Here is a 24,411-nt window from a genome sequence, read left to right as displayed (position 1 = left end):
CAAGAAGACATCATTTCTCCCAGATTTGTCTCTCATTGTTGCCTGTCAACTCTAACTGCACCCTTCCGTGTCCTAGAGACATTTCTAAGGCCTCTGCCCAAACTGGATTCTCCAACAACCAGTAAAATACAAACTAACTTTGCAGCCTTCTCTTCAGTGGGGGGCACTGAACGTCTGTCTCACCTTTCCTCCCACCCAGGTGACTGCATCCAAGGAATCTGTAGGACGTAATTATCTTTCAGAACTCTATTCCTCCGTTCAAAAGTTATTTGTTCAAAAGCTATTTGGGTGAGCAAGAAGGAAAAGGAGGAGGATGGAGGTGCAGAGAGATGGAGAAGAGGATTGCATAAACTTAATTCCTTTGGAACAAAATATCGCCCCATGCTTTCAAGTGAGCTCAAAGCCTCCCTCACATAGAACTTCCACTGAGGTGACTGACAGATAAGAGCAGAAGTTTATCTGCTGGTGCAGCAGATAAAGAATAATTTATTCTCTAGCCAGCTGAGGAACTCGTCTTTCAAATACCTTGGCTCCTCCAAGTTGAACTTCATCCAGACAAACTATGTCACAAGATTATAGAACGAGAGTATACACTGAGTCTAATTAATTTCCTAGCTTAACGTATTGCTACTCAGAAAGAGCAACAAACACAGCATGGTCATAAAAAATCAAAATATTTTAAAGATACTAAAGAAATACTTTCCTTGTTAGTAACTTCAGCTGTAAATCATGGAGAAACAGATTTGTAGTGTCTCTTTGACATATTCCTCTTTGACTAGTGCTCTGGATAAGCCAGACAGAGAGGGTAAAATCAAACCTAGAAACATTTTTTTTCCTGGAACCAGGAAGACATCTTCCATCTAGTTAATACTCTGAGTTAAAAAAAAAAGTTTTGATGATATTTGTTCTGAAGAAAAAAAAAAATCCACACAGCAACATGCAAATTTGTACTTCAGGCCAAGAATGGAAATGCAAATGAAGAAATCCTTCTCTCTTCACTTCAGGTGTTCAGACCCTATACTTTCCTTTCTTCTGTACTGCATGTACTTCCTAGGTGACCACAGAATTAAATGGCAGCTCTCTTCTCTCCTCTAAAGTTTTAATTCTGTGGCTTCAACAGTCTGTTTTCCCACCACTCGATCTGTTTTATGCCAAAGTGTTTTCAATAGATATGCCTAAAATTAGACACTTAAATGCAGATTCAGGTATTTAAAGGGGCTAGAGTTTCAGAAGAGCCAAGTGGTTTCATCCATAAATTAAGGCCAGTAAATGTTGCAAGTGCTCAAAATCTCTGTGTTATCAGGGGACCAGGCAACAAGCTAAGCATCACTGGGACATACCTCCTACTAATGAATTATATTTAGTGCTTCTGAACAAAGGGCAAATTTGAACCAAACCCAATACTTATACAGTTGTGATACAGTTTTGGGTTCTATTTGCTTATTCTTCTGATATCATTTGCTTAAGCTGAATCAGTAACTTCTTGAAACCCCTTATGCTGGAAAATGCAGAAGAGCAAAAATAGAAATGTATCCTTTAGCCAGCCTGCATGAATCAACTGATGGCATCTTACTATGTTTTATGGAACAGACATCACGAACAAGAAACAACTAGCATGTAATGAACACGGTACTTATGTTTATAGAAAACATATCTGTTTTGGTTTTTGCACTTCTGAAAAAAATTAGACTGCATTTAAAGCAGGTACCCCAACTACTTACTACATGTAACAGCATGAAAATATAACTGAACYGAAATTTTAGGTTTAATGCACTGGCATGAATTCTACACAATTACTGCAATTACGTTTAGGCTTGTACTCATCAGGGATTAGAGTGCAATATCCTTTACACAACTTAACACGTGGCCTTACCTAGAAGAGATATCAAAGAATTCAAAAACTCACGAACAGGCTACTCATTCTTGAAACACATCTGTATATGTCAAGTTCCCAGTGCTCTCATTTTAATTATTCATTGTAAAAATCTCTTGTGATATCTTAAAAAAATCCCTCTATAGCAATAGGTGGGATTTGATAATGAAATGAAGCAAGGAAACATTCAAGTCCTTTGTTATTCTAAGTGTAATTCTTTTAAGAGAGGAAACACCTTACTTGCCATAGTCAAAACAAATCTTACCTGTTCCAGTAGCAGTCATTATCATTCCTGTCCTAGATAGCAAGAAAGCCATGTGTGCTCTTGTGATGATAAACTGCAGAAAGGGAAAAGCCAACCCCACCTCCCCCGCAAACTACCATATAAAGAGTTTGTGGCTCACAGTCAGACAGATAAAAGAGCTGTGACATGGAGAAACCCTCCCATCTCTGTCTATACTGATGGGGAGGAAAAMTGACAAAAAACAGTATATATTGAGGGTGGAGAGAGGGGAAGCAAATGAAGATGGGTACTATAGGACAACATTTTGAAGTTTCCTATGGACATACATCACCTTTAGAAGATTAAGACATTTCAAAATAGTTTAAGCAAAAACTGGTTAATTATGTGTCTCCCTGGACAGAGGAGAGGACAAAAGCATTCCCAACTCTTGCTGCAAGTCATCTCAGGACTTCAGTCAATTTTCCTATCCTGCTACAGTGAAAATGGGAAAGGAGGAGGTTTACGCACCTCCTTACACCTTGTGTTGCTGTCTTTGTTTTCTTAGAAGGCTCTTGCCCTCATTGTTAAGAGGATGCAGCAAATGCTTCTTCTCAATCCCTTTCACCCAGAGGTAAAGAGGAGAGACTCAGCCCTTCAGAGAGAGTTYGTCCCTTAGGAAGGGGATCTCTAAGAGGAGGAAAGGGCTACAATGCCAAGAGCATACCTGCCACCGATTTATGTCAAAAATTTCCCTGTCCAATACATTTTAACTTTACATCTCTGAGAGACTAAGCAGGTAGGCCCCCAAAACCAAAGTATGAAAGGGGAGGGGGAACGCTGCCTCCTCTGCCTTTCCAGTGAAATGAACAGCTGAAAACTCCATATGGCTCCTTTTAAGTTTAGTCCACTGCTTGCTCTGAAAAGGTTCCCTTTGATTCCAGGTGAACATTTTGCAGAAGGAGTTGGCTCACCAGAAGGCTCACCAAATGTAATGTTGGCAGGATAAGATCCCTCCCCTCCCATCTCACCTTTGGGAGAGGAGAAGGAGAGACGAACATCAAGGCTCAATTATGCCAAGACTTGAAAACATATTTACATGCCGAAGTGGCRCTCTTGCTTTGAACATCAGCGACAACAGCTCTGCAGCACTTTGGCTAATTCATTAACAGAAATCAATACAAGCTGCCTTTTAAGAAAGCCAATGTTTGTTCATTGGCACACCGGGCAATTCCTTTCAGCAGAAGCATCAGTATTTACAGGGTGTGCTATAAATGTGGCAAAACCTCAGAAGAGCAAGGCCACAGAAAATGATGTTTTATTTCAGTGCAAACTTAAAACATAAACCTAAGTACATTACCTAAGTACAATCACTAACAAGCAGAGACAAAGATGTGGTGCTTTTTACCTGGAGACCACTCCTTTCTATCTTTTTTTGAAGTATTTGAAGGCACTTGGTGAAGTCTGTGAAGTCCTGATCCATGGTTTCTATGAACTCACATCCCTAGTGAAGAAGCAATAAAACAGAGAGAGAAGTAAAACATGTCATCTTTCAATTTCAAGAACTTTGGTGACATTAACTGCAGTTAACAATTCTTAAAGTCTTTGCATGGAGATGCAGAACTAAGTAAAAGACTATTATCCCTAGGGAACCTAAAGACCCTAAGTCCTAGCTGAACAAATTATTAAGAAACAGATGTTAGATAGGCACAGGACTAGATCTCCTAAACCCCAAAAGTACATTTGTCAGTTTGGATAAGTATGTTCTACGATGCTCCGCTGGACTGACAAATTCTTACATGATGAGTTCTGGGTGATGAGTAACTTCTGGGATCAGGTTCTAGGAAAATGACTGTCTGTCCTCTCTGGTTCTGCAGTTATTACATTTTTGCTATATGCATTGAAACATGATATAAAGATGTCAAGCCTCCTGGAACTAGTAAAGTTGTGTTAGTTAATTTTCAAGTGATATAACAACAACCTTCTTGAAGTGCAGTAATACGAATGAGAGCATGTTAAAGTGGAGAAAACAGTTCAGACTTCTTAATTCAGAGCTAAAGCAATTCCTCAGCCTCTGATAAAGAGCTGAGTAAGCAAAAGTGAAGTACATCTACCACATAAAGTCACCATTCAAAGAGGTTTCAAGGCTAAAAAATATTCATGCAGCATTGTAAATTATAATAAGAACCACACAAGCTGGATTTAGAGGTTCCCTTTCCTTCCACTTCAAGGTACCCTTAAAAGCTTCCTAGCTTTGTCTTTATCGGACATATTTTACATTCCTGCAATATACAGTAACAACTGATACGAAAAAAACATTGAGTACAGACTCTTAGCATGTGTACATATGTGTATAAAATACATTACTTTGTTAAATCAAAAAATCCTCAAACTTTCAAGCTGTCTCTACCTCAGCGATTAGAACAAAGATATAGAAGGTAGAATTTCCCAGATCAGCAATGTAGATAGCGTTTAGTGGATTGCAAGCAACAAGATAATGGGTCTCCAGTTGGAAGACATACATTATCACTGAAATGCTCCCCTGCACAGCCAGAATGCATATAGAAACAAACAAAATTGTCATGCAGAGGATACGGATGAAGAGAAAGAGGTAAGAGAGGAGATAATAGCATCCTTCTTATTGTAATTCTTCCTCCTCAAAATCTTCTGAAAGGAAAACTGTTCACAAGTAAAGTTGTAGCCTTTCTGGTACCTGATACTGCTCTAAATGCCTTTTCAAATAGTAGTAGCAGGCCTGCCTGGGGGAGGCATGATATACCTGCATCAACACATGTCATCAAAGACTTCCCTTACAGAAACACTGCTACTGCCACCATGAAGAGGCTAGGGAAAAGGCAGCTGGAGATCTGAAGTCAGTGCTAAGTGTCAGGCGATTTGAAGAGTTGCCTGGTCTCCACTCTTCTTTTCACCAGCCATGGCTGAAACACAGAATTTGGAAGGGGAGAAGGGGCACAAGCCATTCAGATTCTGTAAGGAACACACGTTCTGTAAGCCCAGCCTGAGACAGCAAGGGAGCCCAAGAAAGGTGTAGGGATGGAGAGGCCTGAAAACTACCGAAGGAAATTTGTTAATCAAGGCCCACTCTCAATGGAAAGACATCTCATTCACTAAGAATGGGGTGCTCTCAGGCAGCCTCATAATTGACATTAATAGTGGCAAAAGAGACCAAGCTTCGAGAAACTACAGATAAGCAGAACCTCCCTGGACTTTCACAATCAGCCTTTGAACAGCAAGGGAACACGACAGACGAAAACTAAATCAATGACAAGGACAGCTACTGCTGAGCATGGGAGAAGAGACAGAACCCTGAGTTACTAGCTCTTAAATTAACAGTAAAGAAGGGTGGTCTTTTATCTTGTGCCAGGACCATTCCTTGGCTCCACGGTGCTGGCAAAGTAAGTGGTTTATAGGTACCAATTTATAAGTAATAGATTTAAACTCCCCTCGGTACTTCTGAAATATTCCTTACTGCAATCACTAACAAGTCTGATCTTCTCCTTGGATAGTCAGCTTTTGGCAACCGCAGGTAGACGGCAATTCTGCATTCCACCCAGGGAAGACTGAATTTATTCAACTATCTGGTTTTTTTTTAAGTGAGGATCTACAACAGCTTTTATTTCATGCTTTCTACTGTTAACAACATTTTGCTTGAGGTTAGCCCTTGCCTAGTTTCTCAGGATGTTCTTGGATGAGAAAGAAGTATCTCAGAGCAACTGTGAGGCACTACTGAGGAGAGATAGCTTCAACATGGTGGCTGGAGGGCATGGTAAGTGATCTACCACAGCTCCTGAAGACAGCTGTGATGCACCTCACCCTAAAATCCTCATCCTACAGACACACTATGTTCAAGCCTGCCTTTAACAGGCAGAGTCTTTCGTGCATATTTACAATGAAAGGCCTCAAAGACAGACCACAGAAATCTGATATTCTAAACTTATAAATGGGATGACAGATGCACTATTACAAAGGCAGGTTATTGTACCTGTGATATTGATACCACAATGATTCTGTGAGAGCAGCAGCAAAAAATGACACCTAACTTAACAGTGGTAGCCTGAAACCATTCACTTGCTGTCTGCAGCTTTGACACTTTATGCAAGTCCCACTGTAGATCACACTGAAAAATGTTGACAGATTATCACTGTTAAAGCCACCAAATCCTTCAAATTAAACTGTGATACCTCATTCCCTTTCCGCAATAAACAGTTCATCAGTTCTGGAATTGATAGCCATTATTGGCTCTGTTCCTGTTGCCACGATGCTAAAGAAACTGGCCTGGACAGAACRTATGGGGGAAGAGGACAGGCAGCAGCACTCGGACCTTCCTGCATCTGCTTCATGACTTTGCTGGAATGCCTGTGCAGTTCATGTTCAGTGATGGTAAGAAGTTTTTAGATAAATTTGTTGCTCCTGACATATCAAATCTAGTATTTTAAACCACTGYTTCTCACAGTATTGGGCAGCAATTCAACTGCAGTTCTTCTCAACCTTTGCCATATTATTCACAAATGACAGAAAAATCTTCAAGACACAGAGCTTACCAATGCAACCAGGATTTAATCAAAGGACACTATAATAATTGCAAGACAGGCARTAATGTTTGCAGTTTTATAGATATCTGCTCAACTTAATAGCATTAACCTTTGGTAAGAAAGTTAAAAAGCCAAGCAAATTTAACATTAAGAAAGGTTAGAAAAATCAATACCACACAGCAGGAAAGAAAACAACAGATTGCATCTGATGACGATATAGCTTTGCTGAATGATAGGATGAGGCACCACAGAATCAGGCTTTGGCTATTCTGTCTCATTATAGCAGTTATAGTAGCCTCATTGCTAAAGAAGGAGTGTGCCAGACACACATAATAGGATTATTGAACCCTATATTTCAGGCAGACACTGAAATCAGACAGGCACTGAAATGTCAGTCTGAACATCTCAGTGCTTCTCCCATTTTTAGAAGTATTATGCATCACAGCATGTTGTGTGTTTGAAGAAAGCAGTGTGTAGATGTCCACTCCTCCATGTCCTTATTAATCTCTTATCAAAAGAAAGTCATGTTTGTTCTTTCTCTAATCATTATGAACATGAGGATATAATTACAGTAGAATATATCCTAATTTGCACTCTATCTCCAAGACCCTACTATGGCAAGTCATTTGAGTCTCTCTTTTGAAGCATGTGTCCCACTGTGCTCACTGAATACACCAGTGACATCCAGTTCAGCCTGTGTTTAACAATTCCTGCTGGACTGAGACTCAACTCTGAGGGAGCAATCTCAACACAGATGCACTTGTGTATAGTGTTAATGGCAGACACAGGAAAAACACCTAGCCAGAAGTTAAAAGCGAAGAGAGACAGTTTATAGAGCCTCTCAAAACCACAGCACAGATAAACAGCAAAGTTTAAAGAAGCTGTATAAGGTAAGTTGTATTTCTAAACACTCTCCTTACCCTCAACCCCACCTGCCCTCTAACCAGCCAGAACAGTAATGCACCCAGTCAATCCTAATACTTTACAGACCTACTAAGTAACAGCTATAGAGTCACAGAATAATCTCCACTGGAAGGGACCTTTTAAAATCATCTGGTCCGACCTCCTGCTCAAAGTAGGTCCAGATTAGGTCAGGCTGCTCAGGGCTCTGCCCAGCCCAGTTTGAGTATCTCTCAGGCTGGAGATTTCTCAACTTCTCTGGGCTACCTGCTACAGTGCTTGACCACCCTCATGTTTGTCTCCCAGTATCAAATTAGGATTTCCTGTGATGCAAATTGTGATCATTGCCTCTTTTCCCATCCCTGGGTACCTTTAGGAAGAGTCTGGTGCTGTTTTCTCTATACCCTCCCACTAGCTAGTTGAAGACAGCAATCTCACAGAATCACAGAATGGTTGAGGTTGGAAGGGACCTCTGGAGATCATCTAGTCCAACCCCCMTGCTCAAGCAGSGTCACCTAGAGCACGTTGCACAGGATCGCGTCCAGGCAGGTTTTGAATATCTCCAGAGAAGGAGACTCCACAACCTCTCTGGGCAACCTGTTCCAGTGCTCTGTCACCCTCACAGTAAAGGAGTTTTTCCTCACGTTCAGATGGAACTTCCTGTGTTTCAATTTGTGCCTGTTGCTTCGCGTCCTGTTGCTGGGCACCACTGAAAAGAGTCTGGTCCCATCCTCTTGACACCCTCCCTTCAGGTACTTGTACACGTTGATAAGATCTCCTCTCAGCCTTCTCTTCTCCAGGCTAAACAGGCCCAGCTCTCTCAGCCTTTCCTCATAAGAGAGATGCTCCAGGCCCCTAATCGTCTTTGTAGCCCTTTGCTGGACTTGCACCAGTAGTGCCACATCCCTCTTGTACTGGGGAGCCCAGAACTGGACACAGCACTCCAGATGTGGCCTCMCCAGGGCTGAGTAGAGGGGGAGGATCACCTCCCTCGACCTGCTGGCAACACTCTTCCTGATGCACCCCAGGATACCATTGGCCTTCTTGGCCACAAGGGTACATTGCTGGCTCACAGTCAACTTGGTGTCCACCAGCACTCCCAGGTCCTTCTCCCACAGAGCTGCTTTCCAGTAGGTCAGCTCCCAGCCTCTACTGGTGTTATTCCTCCCCAGGGGCAGGACCCTGCACTTGCCTTTGTTGAACTTCATGAGGTTCCTCTCTGCCCACCTCTCCAGCCTGTCCAGGTCTCTCTGGTGTATCAGCCACTCCTCCCAGTTTTGTATCATCAGCAAACTTGCTGAGGGTGCACTCTGTSCCTTCATCCAGGTCATTGATGAAGAAGTTGAACAAGACTGGACCCAGGACTGACCCCTGGGGGACACCACTAGCTACAGGCCTCCAACTAGACTCTGCACCGCTGATCACAACCCTCTGAGCTCTGCCATTCAGCCAGTTCCCAAGCCACCTCACTGTCCACTCATCTAACCCACACTTCCTGAGCTTGTCTATGAGGATGTTATGGGAGACAGTGTCAAAAGCCTTGCTGAAGTCAAGGGAGACAACATCCACTGCTCTCCCCTCATCTACCCAGMCAGTCATTCCATCAGAGAAGGCTATCAGATTGGTTAAGCATGATTTCCCCTTGGTGAAGCCATGCTGACTACTCCTGATCACCTTCTTGTCCTCCACATGCTTGGAGATGGCCTCCAGGATGAGCTGCTCCATCACCTTTCCAGGGATGCAGGTGAGGCTGACTGGCCTGTAGTTCCCTGGGTCCTCTTTCTTGCCCTTTTTGAAGACTGGGGTGACATTGGCTTTCTTCCAGTCCTCAGGCACCTCTCCTGTTCTCCATGTCCTTTCAAAGATGATGGAGAGTGGCTTGGCAATAACATCTGCCAGCTCCCTCAGCACTTGTGGGTGCATCCCATCTCCTGTTCACCTTCTCGTCTGGAAGCTGAGCAAAACAATTTCTATCAGCCTTTTCTCATACATCATGTACTCTCCTAACATATTTCCCTTATTTGCACTGCATAGGTAGGCAATATGCAATATTTTCAGCTCAGAAAACCTAAAGAGGTCAATTAACAGCAAAGAGCGTCTCTCTTCTTTTCAATGCCAATTTCTGGCCCCAGGGAATTTCAGTCATTTTGCCTCTCTGGAGTCTTCCTCCACCTTTGCCCATTTGGATAATAACCCAAAGCCTCCATATTATTCAGATATTAGCTCCAGTCAGTTGAACATTTTCATACCCAAATATGCACATTCTGAACTGCACTCAATGCAGCTGATACTGAAAAACCACTGCAGGAAAAACACACAGATCCAAACAAAGTGCTGCTCTAGATGAGGCATAGATGAACAGAAAGTAAGAATAGGGAATGGGTCTGACTTTGGGTCTTAGGCCAGGCCTAGCCAAGAAGGTAGATATGTGGATGCAAAATCAGACAGGTTTAACAGATATTAGTCATTATGCTCTGTCACTTCATCAGTATTAGGGAGATGGCACTGTGGCACCAAGACATTCAATCAGTATCAGAAAGAAAAAAACTAGTCTTGGAAACCTTCCCTCTGGGGACAACAGTTACCCACTGAAAATGGTATCTATTTTTGTCCAAGTGTTACATGAATGATCCAAAATAACTCTTCTAGAATGGAAGTCTAGCATGGGGAGCATGCGAGCAGACTAAAATGACTCATGAAATTTTTGAAAATATTCTAAAGGATAGGATTGGAGAAAGGGAAGAAGAGAGAGAGAAAGAGAGAGAGAATGAGAACATTTATCTGAGCAGTTGATAGGCCTAAAAAATGCATACATTCCAACAGACCCTAAGTTAGTGGAGACTGATTTAGTAAGGTGGGACCAAAACTATGGTGCAGACTGAACCATGGAGCTGGTGAATCTGTATGAATTACAAACTAGCAGGAAATTCATCAACCAAACCCTTTTGCATTTTGGGAGTTTCAAATAGTGTTGAACAACAACTACCGAATAGCTTCCTTTTGAATCAGTTTAATTATAAGAATTGCCTTTTGAATTTTATATTAGAGAACAAAACAAATGAGTGTAATTGGTGAAAATGAAAAAATTATTTTGGATACTTAAATGGCCAAAAATATATAATTAAGTGAAATACATTTTCCTTCCATTTTTTTGATTCAAACTTTGGCTAAATGTTTGGCATCAATGCAAAGTTAATACTGTACAGATTGCTTGGCCCTTAGCTCTGGGGCGGCTGATGATTTGACTTGTCCAATTGCACATTAAGTGACGCTGCCACTCAAATTAACTAAAGCAATTTATTAATCAGGATGAAGCATATGCACTGGAAGCCAAATAACTGAAGACCATACTCAAGTGAAAGACCCATTATTAAAAAATGAACACAGGATGTCAGCTTTTGACCATCACTTCTTTCTAACAATATATAACATCACTTGATTTATTAAACAAGTATTGTCTGGTGACATGAAACAAAATCAGTAAATATATGTAAATATATGCACACCTCCACAAACCAGAAGTTACACAAACTTGTCAAATTTGACAAGCATTAAAAAAAGAGCTCTGAAGTTGAAACTTTGACTGCAACAGCTGCAGCCTCTCTCCTCCCTTCCCCCATTTCTATTTTGATATGGTGTTTTTTGAAGTAAATAAAATGTTTCCTCTCTTTGTTTTTAATGAGGCAGCATGTGGTTTCTGATGGATAGCTTTTTTTATACCACATATTTGACATTGAGAGAGCAGCAATGAAAGCTTTTCTGCATTAATTAGGTTGCCACCTTTCCAAAAAAAAAGTCTGTTGTTCATGAAACAGTGAGAATTACTATAAATGAACAAAATATGAGTCTCTGTGTCCACACAGACCAATATCAAAGAAAGCCAAGATACCTTCTTTGCCACCTATAACAAACTGAAAAGCAGATGACCAAAGACAATAACCAACATCAATCAAAAAAACCCAACAACCACCAAACCAAACAAAAAGTTCCCCAAAAACTCAAAAAAACCCTTTCAAAAGAAAAAGACCAAATAGCACAACTGACATTACATTTGCTGGCTAAATTCTCAGTGACTGTCTGTATTGGAGAAAATTCTTTGGATTTATTAATAAATATTCCTTGGTGAATGAAAATGAACACATTAGATATTCACCCACAGGTCAGAAAGCATAATAAAATACACCTCATTACAACACCTTTATAAGACAACCGCCAAAATCTGTTAAAACTTTTAAATAACCAAGAGGAAAGGTAAGAATGTTGTGTGGGAAAACTAAGGTAGAAGGGCCTGTCAGGAATTACATGTCTCATACACACAACCCAAATCTCTAATTTCTGGCATTAAAGAGTAAATCTAGATTTGTACATCCCTGAGCAACCCAGACATGTTATTTCTCCAATCTGATGATTAAAACTGAGCACAGCACAGCAGTGACAGCCACCTGCTGTTTTTGGATCTTCTCTGAAATTTCCCTTATGTGTCCTTCCTTGTCTGAAAAACAAAGGTTCAGAGAGAGTAGTTTTAATTGACGGTCAGACTCACTCTATAATCACTACTGTGAAAATCTTTTGTCTGTCAAGCTCATTAGGCCCTTTTGGATCCTAACCTAATAATAGGACTGATTATGCTACCTTGCTTTTCTTGGAAAGTTATGTGTAAACAGAAATTACTGTTATATATATGTTTGCATTTATGTATGAAGAGATGACATAACTCACGTAAGGGAAATGAGAGCACTGGAATAGAAGCAGTCTCTGACAGAAGGGAAGCACATGCTACTAATCAGGGACAACATAAGCCACTACCCAGGGATGTCAATGAGAGTCTTTTTTGTTGACTTGACGGCACTTTGCCCCGAGACGGAAAGAATAGTAATGTCTCTAAAACACTGTAATTACATTTAGACAAATAGAAGTGTGCATGTGTAAACTAACAATCAGTTAGAACTAATAGTTATCTTTGGCAGTCAGCACCAATGTCATAACACAAATAGGAGCCAAGCACTTTACCAAAATAAAGCCAGAAAAAAAAAAAAAAAAGCTAACCCAGCCACAAATCCCATGTTCTGCACAGCTGAAGAAATGGGACATGAATTATTCCTCAAAATTCAACAATTTGGGTTATCTTTTATGAGGAGGGAGAGAGAGAGAGCGCCTGTCTGAATTTCAAATCCCACAACAGCCTATGCACAGTAATCTCCCCAGAACTTTTTTTTTTAATTAAAAGGGCTCCAGGTTAACAGCTTTTGCTTTTATCACGTGGGAAGACAAATGCTCTAAAGAACTAAAGTTAATAGGCAGACACTGTATTTGAACTGACTTCACTTTCCAGACTGATTACCAATTCTCAAGATTCATCTCAAGGTACAAAAAGCAAGGAACACAACAGCAAGGCTTATACCAGGGTGTTTTCAAGGGTTTGGGCTGCCAAATTTTAGTTATCCTAAATGCTGTCTCTATATGATCTCTTGTCAACAGCCCAAGAATCCAATAGCACTCTCACTATGAAAATGCAAAGAAAATAGCAAAGGGGATGTTGAACTGGAAGGCATAAAACTCTTTGCAAGACAATTCTAATCATTAGGCATATTAAAATATACATGGTCAGTACAGCTTAGCTCTCTTTCATACTCAGACAGCATTTACATGGGAGAATTCTTGTTCCTTAGCTAGTATCTGACAGTTTCAGATGTAAGTAATTGCTCTGAAAAGAATGTGGTTTTTGAGAGTAGAGCTGCAACTCAGATATTGATCACTGGACTGAATTAATTGAGACTAAGCCTGAAATGTGTACCATGTTCACAAAAATGGTATTTTGGGGGGGAAAATCTGTCTACATGTACTAAAAGAGTATAAAGGGATTCAAAGAATTTAATTACCTAAAGACACCAAATTGAATGGAGAAATATCCTCCTATATACGGATAAAACCTCCAAAATTTGTGCTATCGATACAATTCATTAGCTCATTCTTCCTTTTTGTACCGTGGTATTAATGAAAATAGCAAGAGATTAGTCCCAAGACTGGTCTTTCAGGAAAGGCATTGATTATTTCCCACTGCTTGTTAGTCTTCCTTTCTGAACAGCCTCTTGCCTTAAATCTCTGCATTAACTTCTAACTTGTATAGGTGTATGCCTAGATAATACTCATTTTCTCCCTTGTTATTGCTCTGACAACTTTCTAAGACCTCTCAGCCTCAGCATAAAAGCTGCACGTTAGAAGGAACAGCAGAAACTTTCTGTAGTGGGAGATTATTCTAGTGTTCAGAGCGGGAGATTAGTGATTGTTTAGAATATGCCATCATTTCAGGATCATTTCATATAGGTCTAAAGGAGAATGACTATACATATCATTGGTCCTATTCAGTAAGTCAGTTTTTATGTTCAACTTAAACAAAGTACCCAGCCCCTTTGCCTCCTCCTTTAGTTTTGCAGCCTTCTTTCCAGTTGTATTTCTTCTTCCTTCATGAAGGAGCAGCTACTTTAAATCTATGGTTGTCTCCTTTGCCTTATCTAGGCAGATCACGTGGGACATTTCCAGTACGTGCTGGTGACTGAGAAAGGTGCTGGGTTTACATTGCTGAAAACTTGGCATCTTCCAGCACTGTTGCATCAGAAAGTCTACATCCTGTTTATCTGCTTCTAGGACACCAGGAACAGTAATTCAGAGTGAAGTTAATACTCTGATGTTAAACATTCCATGTATATTCCACGCTGACTATAGGCAAAAAGCAAACACAGATAAAAGATGTTACTTTTTGGAAATAATATGACGAAAGTACCCAGCCTGTGCTTAAACAGATGCTAACATCTGAGGTACCAATGATGTAAAGGATGTCAGTGTCAAGGGGCACATTGCTATTTATTTAGCCAGAGTGTTTTGTACTGACCTGAACTTTGATGAGTCCAAGAATTATAAAGACTGAACAGATTTTTTCAGATGCCTAATCTTTGTTAAACCAGTGTGAACAGGTTTTCCAAATTCAAACAAAAATTAAGTTAAATTGCTCTATATTTCAACAAGTGACACTGCAAAGATAGCAACAAAAAATAAAAATTAAAAAAACACAAAAAACAAGCCTAGCTTTACAATCCTCTTCCACCAAAGATCACCAAACCATTTGGGAGCTCTGAACACAAGTAACTGACATGCTGACMTTTGGATAGACACAAGGGAAAGCTCAGGAAAATTAAACCACTGCCCAGCAGAGCAGTTCTGACTTCATTACTAGTGAGTGTTCCACTGAATATGAATACGTTTCCAAGTGAAATTCTGGATATTCGCTGTATTTCCACATAAGTGAGGTAGATTCTTGAATAATCAAAGTCCACACATCATATTCACATAGTTGCTGTATTTTCGATCAGTGGAGGGGTTCAACTACTCTTAATTTAATTTAATTTAATTTAAATGTGAAGTTGTTGAATAAGCATTAAGTCTTTAGTTCTGAAAGTGCTTGATTAGTTGGTATGCTGGAAATCATCTGGGTTTATCTTCTGGATATACTTTAAGGCCTGCTTTTTCAATAGGTAGAGTTTGCAGATTTAGTTGCAGGGAACACGTCTTGCAATTGGCCTGGGTCCTTCTCTCTACCTTTCCCCTGTACCTGCCATGTAAATAACTTCTCAGGGAACAGTTCAACTAGATACCTGAATAATCAGTTTACTGTATTGAAAATACTTGCATTTCATATGTGAAGTGACAAACATTAAATTAAACAAATTAAATAATGTGTAGCCAACTAACTGCAATGGCTTTTCAAGCAACACAGATCTTTGCAATAAGATATTTTGCTTTAGCATTCCCTAGGTCTCTCCCAGTAGAATATTCTTTTCCTTTAGATAGCAAAAGTGTTTTCTGAAGCCTACCAATGCCATGTCTAGTTCTCCTTACAGATAGCTGTGGTCCTTGGCAAGTTATCATCCTACAATACACACAGGCACTATAAAAAAGACACAATGCAGCCATCTTCTTGATCTAACAGGATCTATTCAGATCCCATTCCACTAACCACTCTGCTGACTAGTCATAGTTGACTTAATAGGTTATATTTTATAGGATATGCCTGTCTCCAGACAGCATGGGCCACAGTCTGATCTCCCTTAATGCTCTGGTGTATCTCTGAAATGAATTATCCTGAACAAGGCAGCAACCCTACTCTCCACCAACATGACTGAGAACAAACTTTGGCCCTGTGCATGTCAGTGACTGCCAGGAACATGCAAGGCCGTGTCTTGAGGAAGCAAGACAAGTCCTTCCCTTGACTGCTGTCAAGACAAAGCATCAGGCTTGGGAGCATCCTACTGTGCTTTGAACCTCCCATCAGTTGTATAAGTTAACACAATTGCTGTATGAACCTGACTTACCATTCATTGATACCAATACTGGAGACAGTAAGGCACAGTATAATTTTTGCATAATACCCTATTCTAACAGTCACATCTGGCCGTTTCTCCTTTTTCACTTCCCTTCACTCTATCCATACTCTATTTTAAACTAGTGCTGTTTAAACTGTTAAAAAGAAAAAAGAGAAAAAGATATCAAGGCTTGCTTCTGCATTTTTATCAGAGATCTAAAAAAAAGCTTACAATTTCAAAAATCTAAGAGGAGATGTCAGAAGCTCAGCAGGGCTAGCAGGGCTGTATTTGCATATTTTCAAGGGGCAATTTTTTTTTGGTGGGGGAGGGGGGGAGAGGGGGAAATCATACAATTCTCCCACCTACATTAGTTATTTGACTGAATCTTGCTTGAGTCTGAAGCAGATCAACACGTGTGCGGATCACACATCTTGCTGTGATTGCAAAATAGAGTGGATATCATCAACCTTTAGTGTATAAACTGGTTGCATATCTGCTGCAACAAAGCTCAGCCTAGGATCTCCACCTGAGAACCTCTGTGTCTTCGCTGATGGGTTCTGCGGTCTAAGCAGACCTAAACACTGCCACTGCTCCTGGGAGACCAACAGGCTAGTTCATAGCTACGGAGGCTACGTGCACACTGAGCAGGCATAGTACAGCCCTACCCACTAATCAATGCCAGACCTTACTTTACCACTCAAACGCTTCCCCCTGCAAAGCAGTCTCAAGCAATAATGAACATCAGTGACTGCCCTTAAACCATTCTATTAAATGTTTGTCAGGCATTTCTGCAGGTCTGAGAAGACTAGCAAAGAAAACACTTTCTTAGTGTTTTCCAGGGCTGAATTTTCTGTGAGAAGGTGATTAATACACTAATTAGATCATAAAATGGGGAGATTAATCTGACCTTTTCAGTCATCCTGTCCATCTTTGTAAGGGGAAGGATTTTCTACATTACACTCTCAAGTTTGTGTCCAGTTTAATTAAAAGATTTTTCAAGCCACAGTGGTTTTGCTTCTTTCCAGTGGAAAACTGTCACAGCACAACAGATCCCACTGGGAGTTTCTCCTGATATTCATTAAACATTCCTTTATTCATCCATATCCCCCTTGCACGTAGACATTATATACTTGTATACCCCTACTTCATGCAATGCCCAGCACCACATCTCTTTCCTAATCTTTCTTTAAAGGCACGTTTCAAAATCCCTAGCATCCAGAGACAGAAAACAGAAAAGTAAAAGCAATACACAAGCAATACATGTGGCATATGTGTGATACATGCGATATACAAAGCAGCCTTTCTCTGCGGAGAGAAGGCACAAGAGCTTTTCATTTTTGTGCAGGAGCTTTTTGTGCTTTTAGTTACATAATGGGACTGCAGTTCTACACCTGAATCCTGCCACAAAATTCATTTGTGATGAGAGGTTTTGCTTTTAAAGCTGTAGCTCATGTTCTAAATGTCAACAGATTCCAGAACATTCTGACTCTTAATAGTTTTCCCTTAAACAAACAACAACTCCCCCACACCTTTCACTCCATTCCCGTATAACTTTGAGTTGTCCACCCCATGGCATCTGGAGACAATACCCCAGTTTTACTATTAATAGCAAATTAGTCATCACTTCTCCAGTCTTCAATCTTGTAATCCACAGCCAAGACATTCAAAACAAAGTGTCTTGCGATGAGGGCCCTGAGGCAGTACTCATCGAACCAGGGTCCGATCACTGACAAGGACATGAGAATCTCCCATGACCTGGGCAAACCACCAGCGCACAGCTCCCCAGGCAGATTCAGGCACTAAATGATTCCCACCTTCTGCGGGCGTTAGGCACCTACCTACGCAGACCTTGGTTGTGGCCTCTCTCCATCCTGTTCTACAAGCATCTAACGAATTAATACTTCTAGTGTGCATTGCGGAAATAGGTGAATAAGCTTTCTTGAGGTAGTCTATACAACACTCAGAATCAAAATGATACCAACATGTAAGGTAGCCACAGTCAGACAAACAACTACTTAAGGCAAACTCCTACCCCTCCTCCACAATTTTTAAAGACAGCAATGCAAAAACATTTGTTCTTTTTCTATATTAATATTACTAAAACATGTAATTTCTCCACCTTGCCTTTTCCAGAACAGAAGTTAGCATAAAAACGTATCAGTCGTCATCTTTTCTGCATCCTCATTTTAGCTATCATCAAAGTTTTTGCTTCCTTTGGAAATTCAAAAAATAAGCTCTCTAGAATTACAGACTGCATCAAGTAAAGATAAAAATACCAAAACAGAGGAAGTATGTAATTCGCCTATTTTTTCATTTGAATGAAACACATTGGAGATTCACAGTGGAAATGTTTTTTGCAGCAGATTTAAAGCAAAAGTTGTTCTTCCTATCAAATTATATTATCACTAAGTGAAAGATGATACTGTTATTAAATATCTTTTCTTCACATAAACTTTAAGAATTATTCTGTTACACTGCTAAATATTTTCCAAGAAGTCAGTACTTTTATTCCCTAGATACTTTCATTCTTTCCAACTTTTTTGGGCATGCAATGCAAATGAAATTCAAAACTACAGCTTTCAATCAGATAGTATTTTAAATGTGACAGTCAACTCCTAAAACTGGTATCCGAATGCAGCCTAGTGGAATGTAAAATACATTGTTTTTAATGGATTCATTGAAGAAAAACAGTGTGATCGTTCAAATGAATATAAAACAAGTAAACAACTTGGCAAGATTATTATAACGTAAGGGGAAGAGAACTTACCACATACTTACCTAAGAATACCCCATAAAGGGAAAACTCTGTGTTCTGTATGTTTTTCAACAGGCCACATAACATTTCTCCTTCTGACAGTAGGAACGTTTTCCTTCATTCCTAGAAAGCTCAGCCAAAATTTTGTGAATACTAAGCTTCAGACAGGGTTATAGCACCAGATATTTTAATTAACTACTTATTTTTCCAAATAATTTGGCTGAGAGTGAACGGAGCTCATTTTAAAAACAGCTAACATTATCATATGCAAGAAGAAATATAGTCCCTCATTCAAGAAGAATTAGTAGGTCACTGTAGATAACATCTGCACATTTACTGTACATCATTTTGGTGACAGAAGGTACTACCATGCAGTCTGATCAGCATTACCAATGAAGCACAGCCAATTATTTTGATATGTTTGTATGACAGATTGCTGTTATTAGTCAATGTTAGGATGCTTGATGAAGTTGCATAGGGCTGCATTTCCCCAAACTCATTGTTTTGTACTCTCAAAAAAGCATCTCTGCAAAAATTAAATTGAGGGAAGATGCAGAGAGGAGGGTTGTTTTCTTTCACTTACATCATGTAATATTCAGTTTCAAGCCACATTTTTTCTTAGCTTCTAGCAATCCGCAACTCATCTTGGAATCTAAACAGATTAGCTTGTGCCATATCTTCAGCATCCTCCATCAGAATTAATTCCTGCAATGAGAACTCAACAAGCGTCTATACTTTGCATGATGCAACACAGAACCGAGCTTTCTCTTCCTGTTGAGGTGAAATAAACGAAGAGCAAGAGCTCCTTTTACTTCAGTAAAACATGCCATTTTCTCCAAGTCTTTTGAAGTGACAAAGCACAGTTTCTTTATCTAAAAATCAATACAAAGGGCCCCTAGTAATTTGGTCACATTCGGTCATTGATATTACACCAATATAAAAGCATGGCTTTCTAGTCTGGGGTACAGGATAGTTCTACACTCCTTGAAAGACCCTTTTTAGATTTGAGGTCCTAACAACTATACCTTACAGGATCCAACTATTTCTTGCTGAAGACCTGCAAGAGGAGAAGCAATGTATATATATAAAGATTTTGGGAGGTAACAAGCAGACAACAATAGAAATATACCTTAGAAAACACAAGTGTGCTGAAGTCCTAGGTCTGGCAAAGCAGAGGACACACCTGGAAAAGTGTAAAGGCAGTAGGAGAGTCCCAAATACTAAAGCTGGATTTGCTATTGAGACTTGTGTCACTGCATGTTCGTCTTCCATTCCACTTTTCATTGTACCTCATATGACTGGAGTAAATCATGAATTATTGCTCTCATAGACTTTTTTTTTTAATATCATATTCATATCAGTGGGATTCCTGCAAGCACTGTCAATCACTCTGCTGCAAACAGCCCATCTCTCAGAACAAGGATATGCTATACTTCTGCCAGCTTCTCTTACCCAATTTTCTTCTCTTTAAAAGAAATGTACCTAACAGCTACTTAGCACTGAACTCCCCTATCACCCTGAAAATCTCCAGTGACTCAAACACAAGTTAATGATCTGAGAGAATATTCCTTCTGCACCCCCCATCTCACTCTTTTTTTTTCTTTCATTCCAAAATTGAATTATTTGATTTCCCATGTTTCAACTTACTAACCACTTCTCTAGATTTCTAGCTCAGAAGCAGAAATAAAGGCAATGTGAAACGTAAATTGCAAGGAAAGTAGCAACCCATGTAAATCTTCCCCATGCTCCCTTTTGTGATTCTTCCATAGTCACTACTGACCTATCCCTGTTCTCCCTAACTTAGTTTCTTTGCAGAAATGTTTTGGTCAAAAAGCTGTTTCTGACAGGATCCACATCCACCATTTCAGTAACTTAGCCCTCCAGCCATGCCATGACAAAAGTCTATCCCTTTGTAGGGCAACAACACTCTAAAACAAAATAAAGTACCACCACAATGAAAGGCTCTGCCCCGACTCACAGCTTAACCCAGCCCTTCGACCCACCGTTCCCAGTTCCTGCTTTGGCCCTTCTTTGCCTGACAAGCAGCTGGGGTAGCTCAGGGTCACATCACCAGCTTGGTCTGTCATCAACAGCAGGAGATCCGCTCATCCTCCCAGTCAGCTCTGAAGTGAGCCCACCTTTTTTCACATTTGGAAGAAGTCTCAGGCCTGGCATTATCAGGAGAAATAACTGGGTGGAGTAGACTGAGCCAGACTGATTAGCACTGTATTGAATTTGTGCATCACAGAAGAGGAAAGAAAGAACTCTGATATACAGAAACATAAACTGAGGATCCCCTTTACTCAATTTTTCTTAGTGACTGTGAAGGGAGATGAATGCACCAGCTCTCAGGAAGCACTGAACGATCTGAGCCCACATCCTGCAGAAATAATATAGGAAAAGCAGCAATCCTTGGTCACACTTAGAAAAGCTCTGACAAGGCACCTGCAGTAGGAGAGATAACAGAGCATTCATTTGCCTAAGGAGGGCAGGCACAGGCCCACTGGAACTGCTCTTTTCAAAGCAGGTTGCAAGGAGGGGCGGGGGCAGGGAGGAAAAGCACCTAAGCATATGGGGCTCACAAGCACCATGRCAACACAAACGATGAATAACGGTGGCATTGCAGGGAAGTACAATGAAATCTATAAACCAAAAGGGGCAATGGAAACAAAGTATTCAAGAAACAAGCTGGCAAGTATCAACAAGTTAATAAATTGGCCTAACAAGGTTAGACACAGGCTCCAGTGCCTTGCAACACATCCCCATTTAAACTAAAGTTGCCAGTGACAATGTGTATTATTATTCCATTGCCTGTAACTCTGCCTCGTCCCTAAACTGACATCATCTCTTATTCTGTTATTGATTTATCTTGGGCCACCCTTCTTCTGTATAGTGAGGCAAAACAGCATTAGCAGGCTTAAATCAAGTGTATCTACTTTTGAGTGAACTATTAGTAAAACTCTAGGGAAGAAAAGGGGGAAGAATAAATACTGTCTGTTTAATTGTACCACAACAGTAGCTTTTCTTGCTCAGTGGTACGTTTATAGAGGTGTCTTTTTCAGCTGAAAAATTAATCACAACAGAYATTTATTATTTCCTATACTACAGACTGATAAGGACTACCAGTGGAATAATTACGTTATGCTATAATTACACGTAGTAACCCGTTGTCAAGGGCACAGCAATGCTTTGGAAGTACTTTGGATTCTAACCATTCTAAAAGTTTCTCAGCGAGTTGTAGGGGCTTTAATGTGCCGTCAATTCCTGATTTACAACCTATACGCCCATCACAAACGAAACCCAAGTGCACAAGCAGTGCTGTATCTGTGCTAGCTCTGCACAGAACTGTCTCAGGCACTTTTACATGATGCTCTCAGCCTCAGGAGCACTGCGGGTTGTGCTGCAGACACACTCAGATCAATCAGGATAAAGGCATCCCAGGGACACTTAATTAGCTTGGCCTCAAAGACAGAAACAAAGTCTTTGCTGACAAGGAAGGCTGAGAAGAAGAGGAAATGGGAGAAAAGGCAAGCAAGGCTATTAGTGACTTCCAGGGAACTCCACTTTCAAAAAGATTTGAAATTATTTTACCAGATGAATCAGGTTAAATTCAAAAAGGGGCTATACCTTCAGGCAGGCAGGGAAGAGTACAGAGATTGGAATCTGTAACATTTACCTACTAATATGTAAAAGGACAATGCAAGTGATATTCAGCTGAAATACACACATTTCCTTACACAGGCAGATGAATTCCTCATCCCAGCTGCAGGCACCACAGCCCTCACAAGTTTTGTGAATTCACTGAGGAGAGCTAGGCCTGAGACTCCTGAGTACAGTCAGAAACCAGAGGCATCAGATATGCAGTTGGTTCTGGAACCAGCACAGCAAGGAAACCTTATATTTGACTGGGCAGAAGTTACAAAGTGCAGGAAATTCAGAAGGTCAAGATTTACTTCACTGTCTGTCTTATTCTCCCTACAGGTCTATACCCAACATGTTGTCTCTTGTCTTAGTTGAGGAAAATGCTCCTCTTTTTGCATCGTATTTCTACAGTACCTGGCAAAAGGGTGTTCACAATCTCAGCTTTCTGGTAACATAAATAACAAATAGCAATTAGATGTCAGTCACAGCCACAGGCTTTCTACCCACTCCATAACCACAAATTGGATATTTGATGTGAAAGCTGCTTGGTATAGAAAGACGCAAGAGGCAACAGATAACAACCTGTATCTCTCCACAGCAAAGATGCATCTCTCTACACATAAGGACATCTCTAGAACTCACTATTTCACTTAATTTCAATACAATCCTTTCAGGAGATGTATACAAACTATTCAGATTAATGCATCTGTAGACTGTCTTGTATGATGGATTGTCTGGAGAAGTACTGTCTTACTTAAAATTTGCATGAAACATGGTGACTGGTTTGTATGGAGATCAAACGGGAGATTTGCAAGGAAATTCGATTTAAAAACTTTGTTTGAAACTTTTTGTAGTTCAAAAGTACAAAAGGCTGAAGTTCCAAAGACAGGCACACATACATACTTGGGTATGCCTGACTGAGGGGAGAAATATTCAGTATACATTGTACGAAAACGTGGCTAGCCTAAACACCCAGCCAATTTGCACATACAACAACTGCACGGAAATATTCAGGTGAGACTGTTTGCCCTGCAAACTAAGCAAATGAAAGACAATTGTGTCCAACCTATGAAAATCAAGAAAGACCTTTCAAAGTTAAGATCTGACCAACATCCAGCTCAGACCAATTAGGTCTAGTGGACTCAGTAAACAGAGCCAAGTTTTTTTTTTAAAGATTTTCTTAACGTAGAAACGAAAAGCAAAGAGAGCAGTAGGGCTTGGACTTTCAGTATTCTAAATCCATGTGTCTTTGTTTCACTGTGGCAGTGACTTATCTGGATTAGTCAATTCAGGTAAGGAAAAAGTGGACTTAAACTCTGCAGGTACAAAGATTCTATCTTCTGTGAAAAACCCACATAGAGTTACTCCTTACAATGCACGTACCAGCACTTCCAAAAATTTAGGTCAATTAATTAAAAATATATATATACACTTTAATATTGTTAGATTTATATTAAAAAAAAAATAATGCCTGAGATTTTACTTATGAATCATATATATAGATGTAGAAATTTAGGACATATGCTTTTACTCTACAGATTTTAGCTTTCAAGTGTCATCTCAGTATATTATTTAGAAATAACCAAGAGTACCATCAGATTTTGTCAAAAAATCCTGGAACACTATTTGGGGCAATAAACAACTTAATTTTCTGACAACAAAAAAGGAGTGTTAGTATCAACACTCAAATTCAGCCCATTTTCATCCTGCATTATTTAACAGGGTTTAATTTATCAATTGTCAAATTAACCAATAAAGTCATAAAAATGAAGTATATGCACTCTGTAAAACAGATGCAAATCACATCAGGTCATATTCACATAATCACATCAGTAGCAAGAGGAAGACTAGGGAAGATGTGGGCCCTTTGCTGAATGGGGTGGGTGCCCTGGTGACAAAGGATGCAGAGAAGGCAGAGTTACTGAATGCCTTCTTTGCTTCAGTCTTTACTGCTCAGGCCAGCCCTCAGGAACCCCGGACCCTGGAGGCAAGAGAGAAAGTCTGGAGAAAGGAAGACTTTCCCTTGGTCAAGGAGGATCAGGTTAGAGATCATTTAAGCAAACTTGACACCCACAAATCCACGGACCCCGATGGGATGCACCCACGAGTGC

General features: G+C 40.2%; 1 protein-coding gene across 7 annotated transcripts in view; it reads right to left on the bottom strand.

Annotated features, from left to right (window-relative positions):
• Positions 1 to 24,411, bottom strand: part of TPK1 (thiamin pyrophosphokinase 1) — a 319,620-nt gene that overhangs the window by 125,008 nt on the left and 170,201 nt on the right. For 6 of the 7 annotated variants that reach the window (XR_003257018.1, XM_026087615.1, XM_026087617.1 and 3 more), the window contains one exon: positions 3,502 to 3,597. The exons of the other annotated variant lie outside the window; for it this stretch is intronic. Coding sequence is in view for 5 of the 6 variants with exons in the window: in XM_026087615.1 (XP_025943400.1) it covers positions 3,502 to 3,597 (96 nt within the window). In the remaining variant the exon portion in view is untranslated. The remainder of the gene's footprint in view (positions 1 to 3,501; positions 3,598 to 24,411) is intronic. 7 annotated transcript variants of the gene reach the window in all.

Source organism: Apteryx rowi, unplaced genomic scaffold (assembly GCF_003343035.1).
Source record: "Apteryx rowi isolate R43461 unplaced genomic scaffold, aptRow1 scaffold_725, whole genome shotgun sequence".
Taxonomy (NCBI): Eukaryota; Metazoa; Chordata; class Aves; order Apterygiformes; family Apterygidae; genus Apteryx; species Apteryx rowi.
The sequence above is the reverse complement of the archived record's forward strand: the minus strand, read 5'-3'. Positions and strand labels throughout refer to the sequence as shown.